Here is a 22,347-nt window from a genome sequence, read left to right as displayed (position 1 = left end):
TAGCTAGATAGAACGAACAAACGATAGCTAGATAGAACGAATGATAGCTAGATAGAAGGAATGAACGATAGCTAGATAGAACGAACAAACGATAGCTAGATAGAACGAACAAACGATAGCTAGATAGAACAAACGATAGCTAGATAGAACGAACAAACGATAGCTAGATAGAACGAACGAAAGCTAGATAGAACGAACGAACGATAGCTAGATAGAACGAACGAAAGCTAGATAGATAGAACGAACGAAATCTAGATAGAATGAACGAATAAACAAACGATAGCTAGAACAAATGAACGAAAGCTAGAGCGATAAATGGATAGATAGACAGATAAGCAGAAGGATCTGCGGATTCAGAGCGAGCCTGTCAGAAGCACTCGCACACCCACAACCAGAGCCGACCGGCCTGGACCAACAGCCAGGAAAGCCCCCGGTCTGAGGCCCGTCCTGGGGGTTCAGGGTCCCATCTGTGTTTGTGGAATAGAGTGGGGAACACACAGACCCCCAGCATCAGGTGTGAAGAGGGGTTCAGCTGCTCTGGGATGTGTGTGTGGGGGATCTGTGATGGTTTTGCCCATATGTGATATCTGCAGATGCCGTTTGTTGTGGCCTAGTCTCGCACTCTGACGCACATGTGCTCATACAGTACACACACACACTTCACAGGCACCAACGTGTCTTCTTGTATCTCTGGTTCAAGGAGTCACAGGGGATGATGTCGAATGAAGAGAAAAACAGATGAGAGGAGGAAAACAGAATGCTAAAACGAAAGGAAGCATGCTTGTAAGTGAACATGTGTTGCTGCTCCACAATCTCAGGAGGAGACACTCAGGAGAACAAGGAACATGTTCACGCACAGCAGTCAAAGCGGTTTTTTCACTGAAATTAAAATATTTTCATTCATCTATAGTTGTGTCATTAACAGAATGTTCAAGTTAAGCTCCCTAGAAAGTAATTTAATCAAAAATTGCATTTAAAAATGGATTAACTAGTGACAAACAACTAACTGTATCCGATTAGCATGAATACACAAGTTCATCAACAAAATATGTGCATGAAGATAATAACGAAAAAACTTAAGTAAAAGAGAAAAGAAAAAAACATACTGTTGATGAAAATTTGACAATTTTAATGCACTAACAACGATTTTTTGGAAAAAAAAAATCTTAAAAGATTATGACTATCTCAAAAAAAAATGTGTTTTGGGTTAAATAACCCAAATGACTGTTATACATGAGATTATGCACAATTAAACCTACATGCTAGTAGTCAGAATGTTTAAGACATGTCTTTCTGTAACAGTGTGCTAAACATGACTGAATTTGCAAATTTCCTGTGATTTTTGACGCATTTTTGTGTTGTTTTGCAGTGAAAACCCACCAATAATCAGTAGGCCTATTAGTGACAGTAAGAGTAGCCTAGAATTACCTGTAATTTTTTGCATAATTAGCCTACTGAAATTAATTGTGGTTCAGCTTTCCTACTTTGTTTTGTTTTTTGTTTTTGCAGAAAAACAAGACAAAAATATAAGCTGCTGTAAATATTGCAGTCAGGTTGAATTTGCATTCATTCTTGTGATCGCAAGAACAACTGTCTTGCTAAAACAAAAACAACAGCAACTACAATCAACTAAAATTATATTTTTTGTAGACTAAATTTAGACACCACTTTAGATAACAGTGCAACTGACTAAAATTAGTGAAGACATGAAATATTGACTAAATTTAAAAATATTTTCGTCAAAAAACAAAATGCGAAAATTAACACGGCTAGCGGCATTTCTAAAATCTACACTCTTAAAAATAAAGATTCTTTATTGGCATTGGTGGTTCCATGAAGAACCTTTAACATCCATGGAATTTGTCCACTGCACAAAAAACTCCTTATAGTAGAAAAAGATTCTTTAGATTATTAAAATGTTCTTCCCACTTTTACGAACTGTTCACTGAAAGGTGCCGGGGTTTCGACATGTGTTCGGCCAATCAACATATACTTACGTCACTGATAGTTCATATTATGCTGGGTTAGACCCTACACTGAAGTAGGAGCTAATTTAGTCCCCCCAAAAGGCGTTCTTATAACTAAAATCTTGCCCAGTTCCTGTGTTGAGAACACACCAAAAAGCAGGTACTTCCTCCAGTAGTTATAGGAACTATGAAAAAGTTATGTTTATTTTTAAAGGCCCACTGAAGTGCCTTAGAATGCACAGCATTATTCAATGTGTTTAAGGTAATTTCCACTGAAACAGGAAGACAGGGTGGGACATATCAAACAGCTCCTCCCCTTTTTTAAAATAGGCAATAGCGTGTCGTTTATATCACAGCTCAGACAATGCCTTTGAGCTGCGTAAAGCCTCAGTTTCCTTCTAATCTCTAACCGTTTCGCCTCCTAATCTCCTCCATATCGCTTTAAAATGTAGCATTCTGTGCAGAATTCAAATGGGTCCGATACATTTTGTGGTCTGCGCCGATTCGCGCATATGATCCGCTCTGTGCTCTCGTGTCTCTGGATCGGAGCAGACTGTGTGCGTTGCGGTTCGCGTGACACTAACGTGAAACCAGACTTCATTTGCCTCAATGGAAAGCATATTTACACACACGTACACTGATGTCAGCCAAAGTTTCAGCGTGTATTTATAATGTAGGGGGCGGGACACTTTAGAAGTCTGCGGTGAAGTCATGAAAATCCGTGATCCATTTTAGCGGATATCAGAGACTAAGTTTTGAAAGCTTATACGCACACTAGCTTATAGATAAGAGTAAGGCTACCATATTCATACTAAAACTTTTTTTAGTACATTTTGTTAAAGAAGTGTTCATTTCAGTGTTCAGTTCAGCAATTCCAAAAGTGAAATTATTGTACCAGTAATGGTACTTTGAGCTTAAATGTACAAATCACCATCCACTTTTAACTATTTTCCTGCCACTGATGGAATTTTCCATCCTTTATGACAACGCTTCCCTGACGGAATTTTTAGACTTTCCGTGTTTTCACTGTTATACAGTAGGGGGCACTATTGCGCATCTTCGGAAAGAGTACAGAATCTCCGGATCAAAACACAGGCCAAAACAGAAGCAGAAGTGATAAAAGCGTGCTTGTGCACTTTGACAAAAATACGATTTTCTCAGCTTTTTGTTCAAAATGTAGCTTTTTTTTTTTATATGAATCTTACCCACATTCAAGTGTTAATTAAAAAAAAAAAAAATCATGAAGCTAGAATATTTTATATATATATATATATATATAGTGAAAATTATCAAAACTGCTGGCGAGGAAAGAGTTAAAGAGCAGCATGAACATTCTACCTAACATCTCATTTGGTGTTTCACGGAAGAAAGAAAATAATATGCAGCGATTTGGGTGAATAATTCCTTTAATGTACCTTATGATGTATTTAAAATCTCCTCCCGAGAGAGAGAGAAAGACGGAGGAGAGTGAATAGGGCATTATCATCAGAGCAGGTAAGGTTCAGAGGTTCAGGACTGCACTGTAATTAAAGCGGCTCTATAAAATTAGACTAAATGAGAGCAAGAGACTACAATAAATCTGCTCTAATCACTGCACCTGCACTGGCCGTCCTCTCTCTCTCTCTCTTTCTGTGTGTGTGTGTTAGAGAGAGAGAGAGAGAGAGAGAGAGAGGCAAAGACTGGAACGGCAAGAAGAATCAGGATAAACAGGGGTCTGTACAGGTTGCGGACGGTGCAAGGGATTATGAGACAGCACAGAGGCATTCCCAATGGAAACATACCACAAAGTTTCATACTTGGTGTTAGGAGTTACTTCAAATCACTTAACCTCTAAGTAACAGTACTAGAAATGCTCGACTTAGCAAACACCACTAACCAGCACTGGCACTTTACTTGCATATATTTTAGCGCGCTCTCCGCAAAGTTAATTACATGCACAATGAATTCAAATCTGGAGGAAAAAGATTTTATTAGTTACATGAATACCTCATAAATCTGACAGAATAAAGCTGCTTTTGTGTGTTCACAAAAGCCTCTGCATCAAAGCCCGGACTAATAGGTCATAACATGATAAGTGGAACAGGAAAGAGAAATTCACAGCCGCTCTCTCTCTCGCTGCTCAGCTGTGGAGAGACGTAGCCGCTTAATTTATTTATTCCATTCCCATTAATTAGAACGTTTGCACTGACAAAACAGGCAAAAGGAGGCATTAGCACCTAGTTTACACTCCGCGTCCCTGAGCTGCCCTGATGCGGGGTTTTTTCTCTCTCGCTCACGTGCACTTACACAAACACACACACACACACACACAGAGAAGCATGTGATTTCACACAGATGGAAACCTGCTCACACACCGACTCCAAGCAAACATCCATACATTAGTATTCACTCGTCACATACAGCCCTGAAGCATTATAAGAGAAGTTTCATAAACATTCACAAATTTGTTCATTTGTAGATGTTACTACAGTAAAACTGTGGTAACCCTAAGCACCAGTCATAAAAAAAGGACAAAAATAAAAAAAGATACAAATTTGGAAATTTATTATATATATATATATATATATATATATATATATATATATATATATATATATATATATTATGTTTTTGAAAGATGTCTCTTCTGCTCACCAAGGCTGCATTTATTTGATTAAAAATACAGTAAATACATTAATAGTGTGAAATATTATTACTATTTCAAATAACCGTTTTGTATTTGAATAGATTTTAAAATTCCTGTGATGCAAAGCTGAATTTTCAGCATCATTACTCCAGTCTTCAGTGTCACATGATCCTTCAGATATCTTTCTAATATGATGATTTGCTGCTGAAGAAACATTTCTGATTATTGTCGATGTTGAAAACTACCATTCAAAAGTTTGGGACAAGTAATTTTTTGTTTACTTGTATATAAAATGGTGAATCATGGTACTTCCAATAATACTTGCAATATACCAAGGTAATTTTCTTTTAGTATTCATCAGAAAATTACTATACATTTACTGTATTATAATGGCACTATATTGTGACAAGTGCAAGTCTGTTGAAAAAAACAACAACACAGTAATACCATGGTACTTTTTTGTTAATTTACTATAATAAATGTTGTTAAGGGAAATACATTTACTGTTCGCAATTGTACCATGTTTAAAAACACCATGGTAGTACCATAGTAAATTTCAGTAAGAGATAAACAGCAGCACTTAAAAAAAGTACAATGGTACAACCATCTGACGTCATCACTATACTATAGTACTGCCACAGTACTTTTCAGTAAGAAAGATAATAAATTTACTGTGTTACATCAGTACCATGTCGAGACACTTGGACAGAAGTTCTGAATGAATACATGGTAAAAAAAAATATGGTAATACCATGGTACATTTTTGTTAGTGTAACAAATTTTTGTAAGGGAAAAACAAATTAGTGGGTAAAATGTTTACTGTATCACCATGGTAAAATGTACCTTTGTAATTTTTGTTAAGTATATCAAATGAAAATCTTGAGAAATACATAAAAAAATAAGGTCATACATTTACTGTATTATAATGTTACTATATTGTGATGCATTGGTAAAAGTGACTGTAAATGTATATAAACAAAAAACATGGCACTACCGAGGTACTTTTTTGTTAGTTTGACGTAATATTTTTTAAGGAAAAAACACACCAGAGGGACAAATATTTACTATATCATTATGACACATGAAGAAACACGGTAGTTGTAGTAGTATAACATGGTAATTTTGTAAGGGGAAATACAAATCAGCAGGTATTACTATGGTAAAACGTACATGTAATTTCTGTAAAGGAAAAATCAGCATCACTAAAAAGTACCATGGTATTAAAATCTGATACCACAGTACCATTCGATGTAGTAATTTCTGCAAATCAGCAGATCACTAATTTACTGCATTGCAAAGGTACCATGCTGGAAAAAAAAAAAAAAAAAGTGACAGTACCATGGTACTTTTTCCATGTCAGTTTTTATTTCCGAAGGGCAGTTCGTCTACTGTTGCAGTGCTGAAACGGTCTCGTGGACAGGACAAAACGAAGGTCCGGTTAGACCGGCACGGGCTTCATCCCCTCTCTCTCTTTCTGTCCGTCTCCGCGGCGAACAAAAGGCGGCTTCTGAGAGCGGCAGGAGGACCCCTGAGGAGAAGAAAGCCGCTGCACTCCAGCTCTGTGGTGAATGAGGTCTTTTCACCAGAGTCCTGTGCTGTTTACTCTAGTTCAATAATAGCCCTCATTTTCCAATCATTATTCGCTCAGTCTGACTGCTGCTATTAGCCTGTCCGCCTTGTCACGTCGTACACACCCATATATAAATAAGGCACAGCATTCCTATAAGGGCTCGTGTCAAACTCTGTAACTCTCATCTGGTAAAACCCGCTTGTCAAAGGTGTCATGCGCTCATGCCAGCTTCAGCCGGTTCTACTGACACGCTTTAGAAGTTCAAACACACTTTCGTTCTGCTGGCGACAGTTTGACCATTCGGGTGACGCGTAAAGGGTTATTTTGTGTGAAAAAAAATATGTACTTAAACACGATTAGCCGGATGATCTATCGAAGCGGTATTTTTGCACGTCTAACATCCCAGACAGAAGCCCGGCAGCCAAAGTCAGCGCTGCCAAACTCTCCATTTTGATTTGGAACGTGGCTATCGTAAGCGTATGGGATCGTTCGCCGCAGCCAATTCCTGAATCATTAAAAAAAAAAAAAAAAAAAAAAAAGAGAGAGAGAGACACATGAAAAAAGAAACGAGCCTTGAAATACGTGCGAAAGAAAACTGTATTTCTATACGGAATTGCGTAAAGGCTTGTTTTTCCCGTCGGCGTTGTGACGGAGGAAAAGCAGAGGATAGGGCCTGAAAAAGCGGGTTAAATGGAAGGAGAGGCTGGGAAAGAGAGAGGGATGTTGGCAGAGCGTGTGGCGTGATTTGAAAAGCTGAGATCCGTGCGGCAGTGCCAAACACACACACCAGTCGAAGTTCCCTTCGCAGACCGGCTTTTGTTTCCATCTTGGCATTTTACACCGTCTTTATTCTCTGCCCGCTGTTCTATTCTCTGTTTTAACAAACGCAACAATGCAAATAGTAATATTAACAATAATTAATGGCTGATAAGGAGGAGGATTCATTTGGTGTAGTTTGTGTTTAAACTGCCAGACAATATTAATATCTCTGCTTAACATTATTTCTTGCTGCTTGTATGTTTATGTGATTATACGTTTATGCGGTTTTACCTCTCCAAGTTTATTTCGCCTGTTCTACCCAAACGAAACGGCCGTAAAGAAAAGCAGTGCGAGCCAAAGTCAATCCTTCTCCTCCTTCAACATTTCTCCTGTTTTCCATTTCAGCTGCGCCGGTTGTTCTCATCTATAGATTTTTTTCTGAATTCTGCTGTTTTTGACTTTCTCTCCTGGTGATGAGATCATGCTGCACGAGTGTTGGAACAGAGGAAAAACAACTTTTCACGTTTTATGGGGGCTTTTCCATAGACACAATGACTTTTATACTGTACACGGTCACCATTACGGTGATCAGTGTTTCGTTTAGTTGGAACTGTATTTTTTATCCCCTACACTAACTCTATCTCCCTAAATCTACATATCACAAAGAACTTTATGCATTTAACATGATTTATAAGCTATTTTCCTCATGGGGACCAAAAAATGTCCCTAGAAGATCAAAAAGTTCTAGTTTTTCTATCCATGTGGGGACAAAATGTAGGGAAAGTAGGGAATACCTGAATCACACACACTACATTTCTCATGCATTTTTTCCATCTTATTTACATCAAATTAATAAATAAATGTACATAATCTGATGTTTTTCCACACATAGCATAGCATATAATTAATGAGTGAACTATTATAAATATCTTTAGACATTACTGTTTGTATATTTTAACTACACAAAAATAAAGCAAAGATAATTATATAATATGCTAAAAACATTTAAAAAAATAACAAATACATCAATAAAATATTCTAGAATATTTTAAATATTCTATATATATATATATATTGTCAAATATTCTAGAATGTCATTTAAAAGATGTTTCATGCCTTGCTAAATATTTTATAATAAATTGGAAGACATGAAAAATTCATGAATACATTTAAAAAAAAATGTATCATTAAAACTGTATTTTTTATTTTATGAACATAAAAAAAAATAATTAAAAGTTGTATTAATGTTATATTTGATATTATGAAATCTATTTTGAAAATGATCATTTTTCATAATGATTTGTTTCCTGCTATCACTGAAGCAAATATTTTAGCATTTTCTCTATTTTCTAGTATCTAAACAAAAGAGTTATAACATACAGATAAAAAAAATCTGATTAAAATGACATATTAATAATTTAAAAAAACGGCTAAAAAGTAGCAAAATCCAAATGGAATAATATTTTTCCAGCACCTGTAATTAAACAAACTCTCTCTCACAAACACAATAAACACAGGAAAACCAGCTTCCTGAATGTGATCCAAGTAACTCCATCACATTCCTGAAAAACACTCCAAATTACATCCAGGTCCAAATCAAATCAAATCAAATCAAATCAAATGTGAAGGTGACCAAAGTGGTCAGTGCGGGTGACTGTCGGTCTGGTTTCGGGCCTCAAAGCCTGGAGCGGCGGGAGTCTTGTTTACCAGCCAAGAAGGAACGCAGCTGCCCAAAGGTCAACCAATCTTACCACTTTCATAGTTTCATCTCACTTCTGAAGAGATGCCCAAACTTCAGCTAAAAAAAAACTGTTGCAGAAAATATTGATAAACGCAAATGTATTAATTTAAACACCATCAGCACAAAACACATCTTTATTTTTAAACTCCCGCTAGAATCGCAACACCTCTCCGATATCTCTAACACCTCTGAAAGCTGTGGAAATGATCCTGAATAGATGATTCGCTGTGAAACAAGTGATTTAACGCTTGACCGCACTTTAAGAGTCTATTGTCATACATCCATTTCCTTTTCTGAAAGGAAAAGGCCACCATTAGTTCCCCTCCTTTCAGCGTCTGCCGCTCTCTCTCGTCTTTACAACACAGAGCTGTATAGCCGTCGTCTGACTACAGAACTTGGCATTGCGGCCGGCGTTTTATCGGATGTCTGAGCTGGACACAGCTCGATTAGAGATGAGAGCAGGCACATGTTTTTATCATGACTGCGCGATAATGGAAGCCGTATGACGTGGTGGCGAGCTCCAGAGATGACTAACCCGAGAGAAAGCATCCATCATTCTGACAAACGCAGAAGAAAAACAGAAACTTTTTTTTTCTCTGGAGCGGCGCAAGGCGGCCAGAGATCTGAGATGCTCGTCAACAACTCCCATTAATCATCATCATTAATACAGCCGGCATACGACCAGAAGACCGAGCGTAATTACGGCATCGTGCTCCTGGGTATTTAACCAGCGCATTTCTGCAGAGTTTAACGTCATTAATCGCTCCCAAAGGGCGATACGACACGCATCTCGTCAATAAACCACCAAACGGTCGCTTGTCCGGCATGCGCCGGTGAAACAGGACCTGAAGTGTAAATTATACACAAATCGTGCTTTCTAACACCTGATCTGCAGCGTGCAAACATCACAGTGCGTGTTGTTGTTCAAATGCCGGAGCCGAAATGTAAACGCTGATTTTTAGAGACAGCAAAAGCAGAAGTGATCTAAACCAGGCCTGCTTTTTGGCAGCCGCTTTCGCAGCTTGCTCTAGCAGTTTAAACTGCAGTCGAAAAAAACATAAATGCAAATGTTTGCTTTGAGAATAATCTTTAGAAAATACAGATGAGGTAAAACAATTCACAGCTTTTCACAATACATATTGTTTCAAAGCAGCTTTACAGAAGATGCATGTCAACATTACAATTTAGTAATCTATTATCAGAGGGGACTGTCATTATTATGTAATCTCACAAATGTACATATACAAATCACTCTTTAACACACTCTGTCAACTTGGATAATTTACCATGGGCTTAACAGTGGAAACTAATTCCATGTTTTCTTATAATATTACCAAGTGGAAGCATGAATATTGAAAATAACGGGGGGCCTAACACAGGCCCTTGCTGCACTCCATAATTTACTGACGTTGTCTTCGTCAGTTTTTCCAATAGACAAAATGGTGACCGTCTGATACCATCTAAACCACCTTAATGCCTGTCCCTAAAAACCAGTGTAATTTTGTAGCCGATCTAAAAGTATTTTATGATCTAGAGTGTCGAACGCAGCACTGAGCTCAAGTAACACTAGTATTGAGACACAGCCTTGGTCAGAAACAGGGTCTGTCTGTGTTTAAGGAAAACAAACAAACGTTGCAGTTATATTCCATCAATAAGGAAGTAGTAAAGCGGATGTGGCCAGAACAATGAGCCATCGGGCCGTTTTAATAGCGTCCGGATTAAGACAGGAGATTCGGCCGGGTCAGCAGGAGATAATCTGAGTCCTGGCATTCTGTTAAACAGGAAAAGAACGGCATGGTGAACCGGCTAACTGACGCTGGGTTCCACACGGAGCAAAAGGGAAACTCGGCATGGGCAACAAAATCTCTTTCAGCGCCCCTGCCAACAAACAGAATTACGGCTCTGTGTCACAACAAAGGCAGAAACCATCGTCAAATGCTGCCTGTTCACATACTCTGAGCACACAGATAATAGCTAAATATCTGAGCTGTCTGTAAATAGCTGCAAATATAATACTGTGCTGTCTGTGAGTGTCTATTTCAGGAACTGACACCAACATAGTGACCGACATATAGTGCGTCTGGCAAATAAATACGTGCAAATGCAACAAAACCACAACCCTAACCCTAAAATAATACACTTTAAAATAAATAAAAAGAAACAACAAATAAATTAATGTATTTAAATACACTGAAATAATAAATAAATAAATAACTTAAAAATAACTGAATAAAATGCATTAAAATAAACAATAAATGTTGTAGGAAAGCTACAAAACATTTTGGCCTTTATAATGCTTATTGATATTATTATTAAATATTTACCATTATAAAATTTAAAATATAAAATAAATTCAATATAAATAAAAATATAAAAATTAAATATTTGCCATTTTAAATAAACAATAATTGTAGTAGGAAAGCTACAAAGCATCTTGGCAATTTATATTGCTTATTATTATTATTAAATATTTACCATTATAAAATTTCCAAATATACAATAAATTAAATATAAAACATAAATATTAAATATTTGCCATAATGGCAAAGATATTATTCCTGAACATCTGGAAAAAATCATAATTAAAAAAAAAAAATAAATGCAGAATAAAATTCATTATTTTTACATTTTATAGATTCTAAATTATATGTAGTCTATTGATCATGAGGTTTCATGAATATCATTTGAATTTTTTCCCCAATTTGAATGTCTAATTTTCACATTTCTTTCAATACTGAGCAAAATATTAAAATAAATAAATAAAATGCATAAATTGAACAGAATGAAAACTGAAAGTAAATGTGTCTATGAGAATGTGATCATTCTGATTATAGGTGTGTGTGTATTTAAGGGCAGCAGTGTAACTGACCTGTGTGTGTGTGTGTGTGTGTGTGTGTGTGTGTGTGTGTGTGTGTGTGTGTGTGTGTGGCCTTCACACCAGCTGGGAGAAGGCCAGCTGTCACTGCCACGATACACAATCTGACATTTACACACACACGTACGCACAACTTTCAGTTGCATTATGTTACACGCTGCAACATACATGACCTGTAAACCAGTCCACACACACACACACACAAAAAGTCGAGCAAAAAGTCATCATTTTCACAATTTCACAGAACACCAAGCTAAAAACAAAAAGAAATAAACACAACAAAGGCTGTATTTGCATACATTTGCATTGGGAGTGTGTTTTTGGAATACAGCCCGGAACTGAACCGGACCGCGTTTCCTGAACCAGTGTATTTCAGCGCATGTCTGACTCACCTGGCGTGTGGACGAAGTAGGCCAGATACAGGTCCAGCTCTTTGACGGACACTCCGATGTGGTGCGGCTGCACGCAGAGGCCGTGGTTGGAACATTGCGGGGACTTGACCAGCCTCTCTCCGTCCGTGCTCTCCAGCGGGCTTCCCTTGAACAGGATCACCATCACCAGGTCCAGACGCCAGACCTTGTCCGCTTGCCGCAGGCAGTCGATGCGGCGGATCTTGCCCTTCTGGTCGGGGTTGGACAGTACGCAGCACGGCGGCTTCTTCCCCGTGATGGTGAGCACGAAGTCCTCGCGGAACTCCGGCCGGATGTCTTTGCGGAGCTTGGCGAGCAGACGGGACGCCCACTTCTGCTTGATCTCGGGCTTCTCGCCCAGGAGTTCGTCTTTGACGGCGCGCTCCTCGTCCTTCGTCATGCGCTTCTCATGCTTCTTGAAGTACTTGCGCTTGCGGGCCTGGAGGTTGAACCAGGTGTAGGAGAACGCACGGACGTGTGGCAGCAAAGCCTCGATGAAGGGATGAAATTCATCCTGGTGGACGCAAAAAGAGAAAGAATTTCAGAGCTCAAGGAAATGAGAAGATATTTGAAAAATAGTGCATTGCATGAAATCAAGTGGACATATCTGCAAATAACATTTTTTGATTTGCTTTTCCAGTAAAAATATCTAAACGCTCTTAAAAAGAAAATAGTAGCAAATACTACAGAATGCATCCTGAATTACTGTACATGTATTTTAAATGAGTTGTAGGTTTTAAGCAGTTAAAAAAGTAAGTTACCTGGCTGCCTTAAAATTTTGAGTACAATGAAGGTGATTGGTTTAATCAACAGAAACTCAAAATATTATGTTATCTGAACTACAATAATTATCTAAGTTGATTTGACAAAAGAAAAAATGTTATGATAAATCATGAAAATAATTTTATAAATACATGTAAGAATCAGCTTAAATAATCATCTTTCCTCAAGTACATTTATACTAATTTAAGAATGTTTTTACATATTTTTACTTGAAATAAACACAAAACTACAGATTGAGAAAATTATTTTTTGCAGTGTAGAAATCAATTTAGTCCATTACCTTGGGAAAAAAAATATTTTCAATTGAAATTTTTTCACACAAGCATGCATCAAATCATGTTCTAAGGATACAAATTGAGAAAATTATTTTTTGCAGTGTAGAAATTAATTAACTTGGAAAAAAAAAATATATTTTTTTTTTTCACAGAAGCATGCATCAAAATCCCCTTGAGCTCAGACGGAATTATTCTAAAAAAAATAATACACTTTAGTAAACTGCAAACTAAAACACTGAAGAGGCAGTGCAGGAATTCCCGGGTTCTGTGATTCACAGAAAGCAGCTTCTTTAGCCCAAGTCAGGCCAAGAAAAGCTTGGCGATCCCCACGGCAACGGAAGACTCATTCAGCTCTCCAATAATACCTTCACCACACAACGCTCAGTGACAAAGCCTAAACCACGCCACGATGCCCCAGTGCCAGGCCCGCCGTGCCCCAGACCCTCTCCGCCAACTCTCGCCACAACAAGACCGCGGTTAAACTGCGTCCCTTCAAGACCTGCCATCAAAACCCTCTCTGCGGGCTGCTGCGCTGCAGAAATCCAGGCATCTTCACATTTCCACAATGGAGAAGCACCATGAAAAGCACACTGCAGACAGGAGCAGAAAGAGAGAGAAAGGCTGGTAGTTACCATTTTGCACTCTCATCATAAATTTGGCACGCCGTTCAGGATAGAAAAAAGAGAAAAAAATCCACCCGCACCAGTTCTTTGCCACTCACGCCGAAACAACAACTGCTGGCTTGGCAAGGATGAAGAATTGGCGACAAAAAAAAAAAAAACTTGGGTAAAAAGGAAAGAAGACTGGAGATGCTCCAATTGCCGGCGGAAAGAAGTTAATTTCAAGATCAGGAAATTTGCTTTTGCTGCAAACGGTTCCAGGTAAAATTACAAGATGGTAAAATTGGTTAGAAAAAAAAAAAAAAAAAACGAAACAAAATAAAGGTGTGTGCACAGAAAAAAATAGAACTAGAAAGGCAACAGTGCTCAAAATAAATGCTTTCCAAATAATTAACAAAAAAAAAAAAATCTAAACAATGCCGGAAAAAAAAAATCCTTGGCAAAGAGCAATGAGTGTTTTCTTAGATCTTTGGATCCAGCAGAAAACTCAGAGCGCGCGGCGCACACATAACGCAGGCACACGCGCGCACATGCATGCCGCGGAGGGGGGTGGGGGGAGCTGGCTAATGCAAAGCACAGAATACAGGCAGGAGAAAAAAAAAAAGAGAACCGAATCAATGTTGGACGAGCTCGCAGGACCGCTGGCAAACCCAAGTGCTGCTGCTTTTTTTACTCCTTTTCTCTCCAACTCTCTCTCTCTCTCTCGATAGCTCGCTCTCTCTCCGCGTTCTTTCCTTAACCATTGCCTGAGTCTTTGCCAACACGAGTAGGGCCCACCTATTTGGCAACAAGATGCCTGTAGCTCAGCCAATACGTTAGCTTGAAGAGCTGAAAGGGAGGGGAAAGAGAGGAGGGGGGCTGGTGGCAGAACGAGAGAGAGCGAGTGAGCGAGCAAGAGCACCCAGTCCAGTCCGATGGTGCACAATTTGCCAGTTTGACAAGTTCCGATCCACCGCCGAGGCAAAGTTCAGCATCCCATCAAGCTTGTCATGGCAACTGTGCTCTTAAGTCTGGGTTGGGGTGACCATTGCTGTGGCTATACCAGACCCTCCCCTCCGCCGGCTTGCGTAATGCCACCTTGGCACAGGCTGATGGGAGAAAGAGCACCGCTCTCTCTCCGAAACTCCCAGCAGACCCTGCAGCCGGCAGCTGCTTGTGGATTTAGCGGCCGAGACAAAGACGAAAGCGACCGCGCACCCCATGTGCATCTCTAATTTAAAACAAACATATGCTGTGTTTGTCTGCGAAAACACCCAACACAAGGAGCTCAACGAAGCAGAGAATATCGGACCTATCTGAAGAAGTTACTCGAAAAACTCTGCAGAAGTTGTTTGGAATGCACTGTAAACCCGAATTAGTTGGCAAAACTCAAAAAAATTTGAGTTCTCAAAATTTTTAAGTTGAGAAATTCAAAGCTTAAGTAAGCAGAACTGGCAGATTTTTCTACTCATACATTTTAATTCTTAACTTGAAATGTTTGAGTGGAGTAATTCACATTACATTTAACTTGAAATTAGCATGTAACCACAATGTAAACATTTTTATTAGTGCAAACTAGCTGTAACAAACTAATTCAGATAATGCTAACATGTTAACAATAGCATGGTAAATCACTTGCTGAATGAGTGCAGAAATATAAAGATTTAACATACCTGCTCTCAAACCAAGTTGCATTTGCACCACTTAATACCATAACTCTCCAAAAACCAACATTAACAGAAACTCTTCTAAATTAGCATAACAAAACATTAATCACTACTAAATCTTCCACTTAACACTAATCTTGCACAAAAAAACATTATATAACACTTAATTTTAGCATTTACTCTCATTTTCGTGTATGATAGGCAAAGCATGGGAAATAGAAATCCCAGCCCAGTTTAAATTAAACTTAAGTTCATCTAAATTAAAAGAAATAAGTTCATAAAACTCAAAACAATGAAACAGTTCAGTATACTTAAAATATATCAGTTCTGTGAACTTGAAAGAAAAAGAAAGTGCTAAATACTCATAAAAGTTGATTTGACTGAACTAATTTGTTTAATTTAAGTTTGTCCTACTCAAACTAGTTCATTATTTTTAGCGTTAGAGTTTACAGTGTGGCATTGAATGAATATTGAGTTTGCCGCACAGAATCAATTATACCAGAAGTTGCGTCCGCTCCATTTTCAGAAATGGTCGACCACTAATGAGTTTGACAACAGATTCTACAAGAACTTGTTTTTGTAAAGGTTTCAAAGTTTAACTGCACAAATTTTAATATGCATCAGAAATCTGCCAATGAACGGTTTAAAATGCTTTTCAAATGCCACGATTGATTTAACTGTGAGTGCAAATAATGCGTTTTTTTCCCGCATGTAATCATAATCTTTTATCTGAGTTTTGGGAATACTTTAATCATGCCATCAAAAAGAATATAAAACAACAGCTGCTTACGGCATAAAGCAGAGCAGAGATTCCTAGAGATATTCAGATCTGAGACTACTAAACGAGACATAGACGAAGCGGCGGATCAATTCTTGTTGACGTTCTAAAAAAATTATAAAAACACTGAATGACTGCTTGGACGCTGTTCTTCCCACAAAAAAACAAGACAAGGAAATTGATTTGAAATGCTGGATTAGCAAACATATGCAAATATCTCTTAAATGACAGACCAAGGAAACCTCATTGGACGGATGTAGGGTGATAACGCTCTCCCATTGCAGTAAAACTCTTCATTAGTGTTTCCTCTTTCAAATCTGAGCCTACGTGTCAAAACCAACACCTGCTTGAGGTCTCTAATAAGATGCTAATTGAAGCACACAACCAGAGGAGAGCAGAATTTGTTTATGAATGCATTTGATTCAATAAAAGCAGCACCTTTATTTCAAACAATCCCTTCTCTGTTTGAAACACAGCCCTTAATGGCTTCCTACCAGTGCGGGTATGAGATAATTAGGTCCTGATCAACATGTGCATTTGAAAACTCACTTGCCTGAAGCACTTATTCTATAGAAAAGCAGTGTCAGAGAGTAGGTCAAAATAAAGCATTTTACAAATCAAAAACATAATAATTTTAACTAGTATGCAAATGGTAAATAGTACATTAAATTATTTATAATATTAAACTAAGATAAAAAGCTAGAGATAATATCTAGTCCACACAATCTTTTAACTATTCGACTGCAGCACATGCCAGTATGATATTCCTGCCAAAAACACTTAAAATACGAAAGAAAGAAAAAAATAATCAAGGACTTCATGGACACTCAAATATCTTTGTCTTCAAATGTGCGCTGTGTAAATTGTGAAAACAAAAACGATATTCAAAATATTCAGTTTAACATAGCCAACTGCCAGTTTCAGGTTGCTTTCCAACAATAAACACATAGTTATTTAGGCTAATGTTAATGAACTGGGCCTATATTACTTGGCAGAAGAACTATTTGTTATTGTCATCATTACCAATAAAACTATTTATTGAACGTTTGTACATTTTAGGCCTATTTTTTATAAACGCAGTGAGATTGATGTCTCCGTTAAACCTTGCTTTGTATTGGCCTGTCATCGCTTTCAATGAGCTTTTCCAAAATATAAAACAAAAACTTAACTAACAAGACAAATGAAAGGTTAAATGTTTTATTGTAATATCCATAACGCAGCAAAATATCGCAATTCATCATTATTTCCACCCCTGTTCCCGTCCTGTCACCAAAACCATACAAACCCTGGCCTGTGATTCCCGCCTAGAGGCGTGTTGCTCCTCAAGAAGGTCAGGTTAATCCTAAAATACTCTTAACAGTTAGTAAAGCAGCATTTAGCGACTTGTTTCTTTGCGTTTTGCCAAGTAACATCAGCGGCGCGTCACGTCCGCCATTTTGACCACAAATTATGAAGAGCACAAGATTTCTGCCAGCTCAATTAAAAATAATCGCTATGTTATTTTTTCCCTTTCGCCTGTTCCTACAATATTAATGCTTAAAAGAGAGAAGACATCATCTCTCGAGTGTGTGCCAGCAGTCGGATGGAAATGAACGAGCTGGAAAGAGTGTTTGCTGTCGGGCGCCAGAGAATCATTTGTGTTAGTTTGTCACTGACGGTAAAATCAATTAATAATAACAAAAACACACCCAAACACCTTCCAATCAATGCAGGAAAAAAAAAATGTTTGGCCAAAGAAAATGACTTGATCATCCAAACACGCACGATTTTGAATAATGTAGGCTATACTACAAAAATCAGTGGCATTATAGGTCTATATAACAGCAAATACAAATTCCTGGCATCAAATGTTCAAGTTGCACAGTTAATAAAATGACAAGCTGCGATAGGAGAAATAAAGCATTTTGTAAGGCCTATCAAACTTTATAAAAAACTTACCTGCTTTAGCTTGTTTAGTTTTACATTTTGTGTCAATATTTGAGCTACAGAGGATTTTAGCCTACATTTTACACTGAGAAATTGTTGGCAAAGTTGCTCTATAAAGCAAATGTGATCATTACCCTAGTTTTACTGAGCTGGCGCAACAATAAAGAAAAAAAACATGAAGAAAAATAAATCATAAACACTGGAAGCCTAAAACAAAAACACTCTTTTTCAAGAATTCACAAAAGATTATCAGATCTTTGACTGAGAAAGCGCGGATGTTTTTTTCTCAGTATTGATCATTATAATATTTTTCCTGGTGATTCTTTTTTGGATATAACACTTTAAATGATTATATAATTCCGTTACTGAATATAATATTGTCGAATCCAAGCGCATTTAAATGGTTATTTGGAGGAAAAGAGAAAATGATATAGAACAGGCACGAAAGACGAATTCAATTACAGTCCAGCAGCGCTTTAAAAATAATTCTCAACAACTGTAGAGATTCGTCTAGCTTAAATAAGATATTACTGTATTAATAAGAAACAGATTTAATCGAAATGTTAGATAGTAAGCTAATATAATATCGTGTAATATCAATATTCGCGGAGCAAATTATATCATTTTATACAGGCAAAACCGGAACACTCTTGACTCTCATTTAGCCTTCTGAAACAGAAAACGAAATAAAAACACATCCGTTTAAGTATAATATAATTCATTTACCTCGCTTTTCAGTGCCAGCAATGGACAGCAGGTACATTTAAAATAACCTACTGGATATATTGAAGCAGTTATTGTTTTATTACATAAATAAATATATATTATGCTAGAACTCAGCTAGTAAAAAACAAACATGTTATAGTGAAATATTAGATTTAAATCTCATCAGAGTGAAACCCATTCAACTTCACTCTCTTAAGAAATATCAGAGCCATCAGTGTCTTTATATACTTTCGTACTTGGAAATGATGATCTCTTATGAAATATATTTCTTCTAAAAAGCTAATAATAATAATTAGATTATTATTATAGGCTATGATAAAAAATATAATGCTTTGATAATGATGATGATTATTATTAGTATTACTGTTGTTATTACATACCCAAGCTAAGTTAGGAAAATTAGGCTGGAACCTGAAAGATCATATATCACAAATTAAAATGTTTTTATCAAATAAATAAGAAAAACATGAATTTAAATATTTGATAGAGGTGGAACATTTGCAAAATTTAGTGTATAATTAATTAAAGTGATAGCTACAATTAAAGCTAAGCTTTTGAAGCACATATTTTCAATAATTAATATTTAATTATGAAGATGAGTGAATAATTATGTATTGTTTGATATAGTTTCTGTTTTTGTTTTTTTTTTATCTGCAGGTTTGTGGACCAAAGCAGGCAGGTTTAATGAGAGAGATTTTGGGTTTTGTTGGTGGCCCGCTGCGCGTCCGTGACCCTCCCTGCGGGTGTGACCCACTGTGACCCTGAAACTGCATAATGAAGACAGACGTGACGGCGGATTCTGGCCTTACAGGAGAAAGACACTGACAATAAAAGAAAATTAGAGACAAAGAGGCTGTTGGAATCATTTTTTGAAAAGGGGAAGGAGGCAGGCCTCGAATGAGACAGTGAGAGACGGAGTAAAAATGTGATAAATACCAACATGACAGACGTTGAGGGAGGTGGAGGCCGTGGAGAATCATGTGCTAACACGCGCTATCGTGAGGACATGCCAGCGTGGACAAAACCATGGCGGTAAAGAGACAGCTGACCCAAACACACACACACACACACATGGCCGTCTATTGTGTCAGACACCGGACACACTCTCACACACACTCTCACCTCACACCTCAGAGACATGGGCCGTGTGTGAAGGTGTGTAAGCGTGAGGTTAGAGCAGGTTTGTGTGTTGGCACAGGTAAGGCACAGCATGTGCATCTGCCCCTCCTCTCGCTGCAGGTCTGTTTTGAGTTGAAAGACAGTCTGAGATGAGTCAGACGCAGTAAAAACTGAGCTCTTGCAGTGACGAGTGACATTAGATGCTGTCAACGCAATCAGAGACGCACACCTGCAGATTTATATGCAATTCAAAACGCAAGCAGTTTTAAAGCAGTTGCTGTGAAATATGGGAGCAAAATGTTGGTTTTGCATGTTGGTTACAAACAAAAAAAAGAAAAAAAAAAAATGTGACTTCTTTTCTTTTAAATAAAATATTTATTTTTTGGCATGCATTAATATAAACGTTGGATATATAAGATTTGGACTGCAAGATGTAACTGTGCTTTCAACGCAAGGGTTAATGCTGCTAAAAATGAATATGGCTGGCTTAAAATGAACCCAAAAAAATCAGACACATAATTACTAGAGGCAATAATAATAATCAAAAGGTGAACATTTATTAACAAGCAATTTAATAAATGTTTATTGTTTAATTATTTTTCATTAAACTTATTAAGAAATTGTAATTTCCAACATATTTTGGGTTCATTTTTAGCAAGCAATACAGTCATTTTTAAACAATAGTTGGGTTAAATAAAACTACCCACAAACATTTAACCCATCCGCTGGGTTTGTCCATTTTCAACCCAACTTGGGTTGTTTTTAACCCAGAATTTATTTTAGAGTGTATTTTCATAAATGTCAGGGCAGGTGGTCACATTTACATCGTTGTTACATGTTTTATATGATATAATTTTACAAACTAAATTCATTAAATACAATTTATTTTTGCCAAACTAAATTCTTTTGCGGTTTTATTGTTTTATTGCTGTTTCATTAATAATTTTGTCCTTCATTAATGTTTTAATATGAAATTTAGGCCTTTATATGGACCTTAAAATGACTATTAACTGGCAGATTCTCATTAGCAACTTACCCCATATAGTCAAAGTACTCTTAAAAAATATATATATATTTTTACGTATACGTATACGTGAAGGTCAGCGTCAGTGTTACCAAGTCCGTGTTTTTTCCGCGGAATTGGGCTACTTTTACACTGTTGCTGCGGGCGTGAAGCGATCCAAAATAACATGATATTTAGCCCCTGGGATGTGAATTTTACTAGGAAACCCCACCAAAAACGCGGATTGTACCCCCTGGAACACGATTTTTACGTTGAAACGTGATTGGGCTAGATTTGACAAGCAATTGGGCACGTTTTGTTGTGAAAACCTGGCAACCCTGGTAAGCGTAGAGTGCGTGTGACCCGAATTACTTTGAATGCTCTGGTTCACATATGCACTTTTTTTTTTTTTTTTTGTGGTAATTAGTTTATTAGTTTAAGGTGGCAACCGTGCCCTGTGGGCGTTGATTCACAAGGTAGTCAAAGAATACCTGCATAAACTGAACAGACCGGCGTGGTGAGAAATTGAGTCCCCCCAAAAATTGGGTCTCCTTTAGGACCCCAAGTGATCCCATTGATTCAACTTACTTTTAATGGGTAATATTTTTAGCACCTGATTACAAGTCATTATGATTTATATAATTTAAATGAGTTATAATGACCATTAATGTCTTTTAAGTTACATGGTTCATATATTAGTATATAACTGTCTGAAGCTATAGGTTGTGAAATCAAGCATTTCTTACTGTTTTTTAGTTAGCTTATGCACTAGCATAGCATACATCTACCCGATTAGCCTGATAGCTTAGCTTATATTATATCAGGTATGTGTTTTGCTTCAAATATAGTTCCCAATCACGTTTGTGTGTACTTAGCATGATAATTTAGTATTATAATATTATTATATACTATTCCACATTGCTATTATTGTGTAAAATATTACTTTTACAGAACATTGTATGTTGCAACAATCCTTATCCTTATAAACAAAATACATTTTTAGGTATAGATGTGTTTCCAGTTTGTTTTATTATGCAATACATAGGCATTCATTTTATATTTCAAGCATGTTGTTTGTGCACTTAATGTATGAAACATCATACAATGGTGAAATAGATTATAATTAGTCAAGACATCGCAATAACAACGTTTGATCAGGCATTATCGCCTGGGTCCTAAAGGAGACCCGATTCCTCGGGGGGACTCAATTTCACAAGACACCAGGGTAGCGTTTCCCAAAAGCATTGTAAGCCAAAGTTGATCATAGCTCCATTGATGGCAATGGTTCTACGATCAACTTAGGCTTACCATGCTTTTGGAAACGCTGCCCAGAACGCATGCAAGCTACAGCGACAATGGAGGCCTATATAGACGGCAGATTGTGAAGCGGTTAGAAAGTACCCTCATTTGTACAACTCTAGCATGAAAGAATACAAAGATATTTACATGTGTTGTACCGTATGGCGAGAGATTGCTCAAAACTGCGTATGCGTCGAACGCCTGTGCATGTGTACGAGTCAAGT

At 37.3% G+C, this 22,347-nt stretch overlaps 1 protein-coding gene across 17 annotated transcripts in view; it reads right to left on the bottom strand.

Moving 5' to 3' along the window:
- nfixb (nuclear factor I/Xb) overlaps positions 1 to 22,347 on the bottom strand; it is a 230,767-nt gene that overhangs the window by 128,007 nt on the left and 80,413 nt on the right. For 13 of the 17 annotated variants that reach the window (XM_048180783.1, XM_048180792.1, XM_048180866.1 and 10 more), the window contains one exon: positions 11,931 to 12,462. In XM_048180783.1, the coding sequence (XP_048036740.1) occupies positions 11,931 to 12,462 (532 nt within the window). Of the gene's footprint in view, positions 1 to 11,930; positions 12,463 to 13,371; positions 13,581 to 13,638; positions 14,375 to 17,335; positions 17,896 to 17,988; positions 18,134 to 22,347 lie in introns of those variants that run through there. The other 4 variants (XM_048180885.1, XM_048180894.1, XM_048180857.1 and 1 more) reach the window with 4 other exon arrangements.

Source organism: Megalobrama amblycephala, linkage group LG1 (assembly GCF_018812025.1).
Source record: "Megalobrama amblycephala isolate DHTTF-2021 linkage group LG1, ASM1881202v1, whole genome shotgun sequence".
Taxonomy (NCBI): Eukaryota; Metazoa; Chordata; class Actinopteri; order Cypriniformes; family Xenocyprididae; genus Megalobrama; species Megalobrama amblycephala.
Note: the sequence above shows the minus strand (reverse complement) of the source record. Positions and strands in the feature narration are given on the sequence as shown.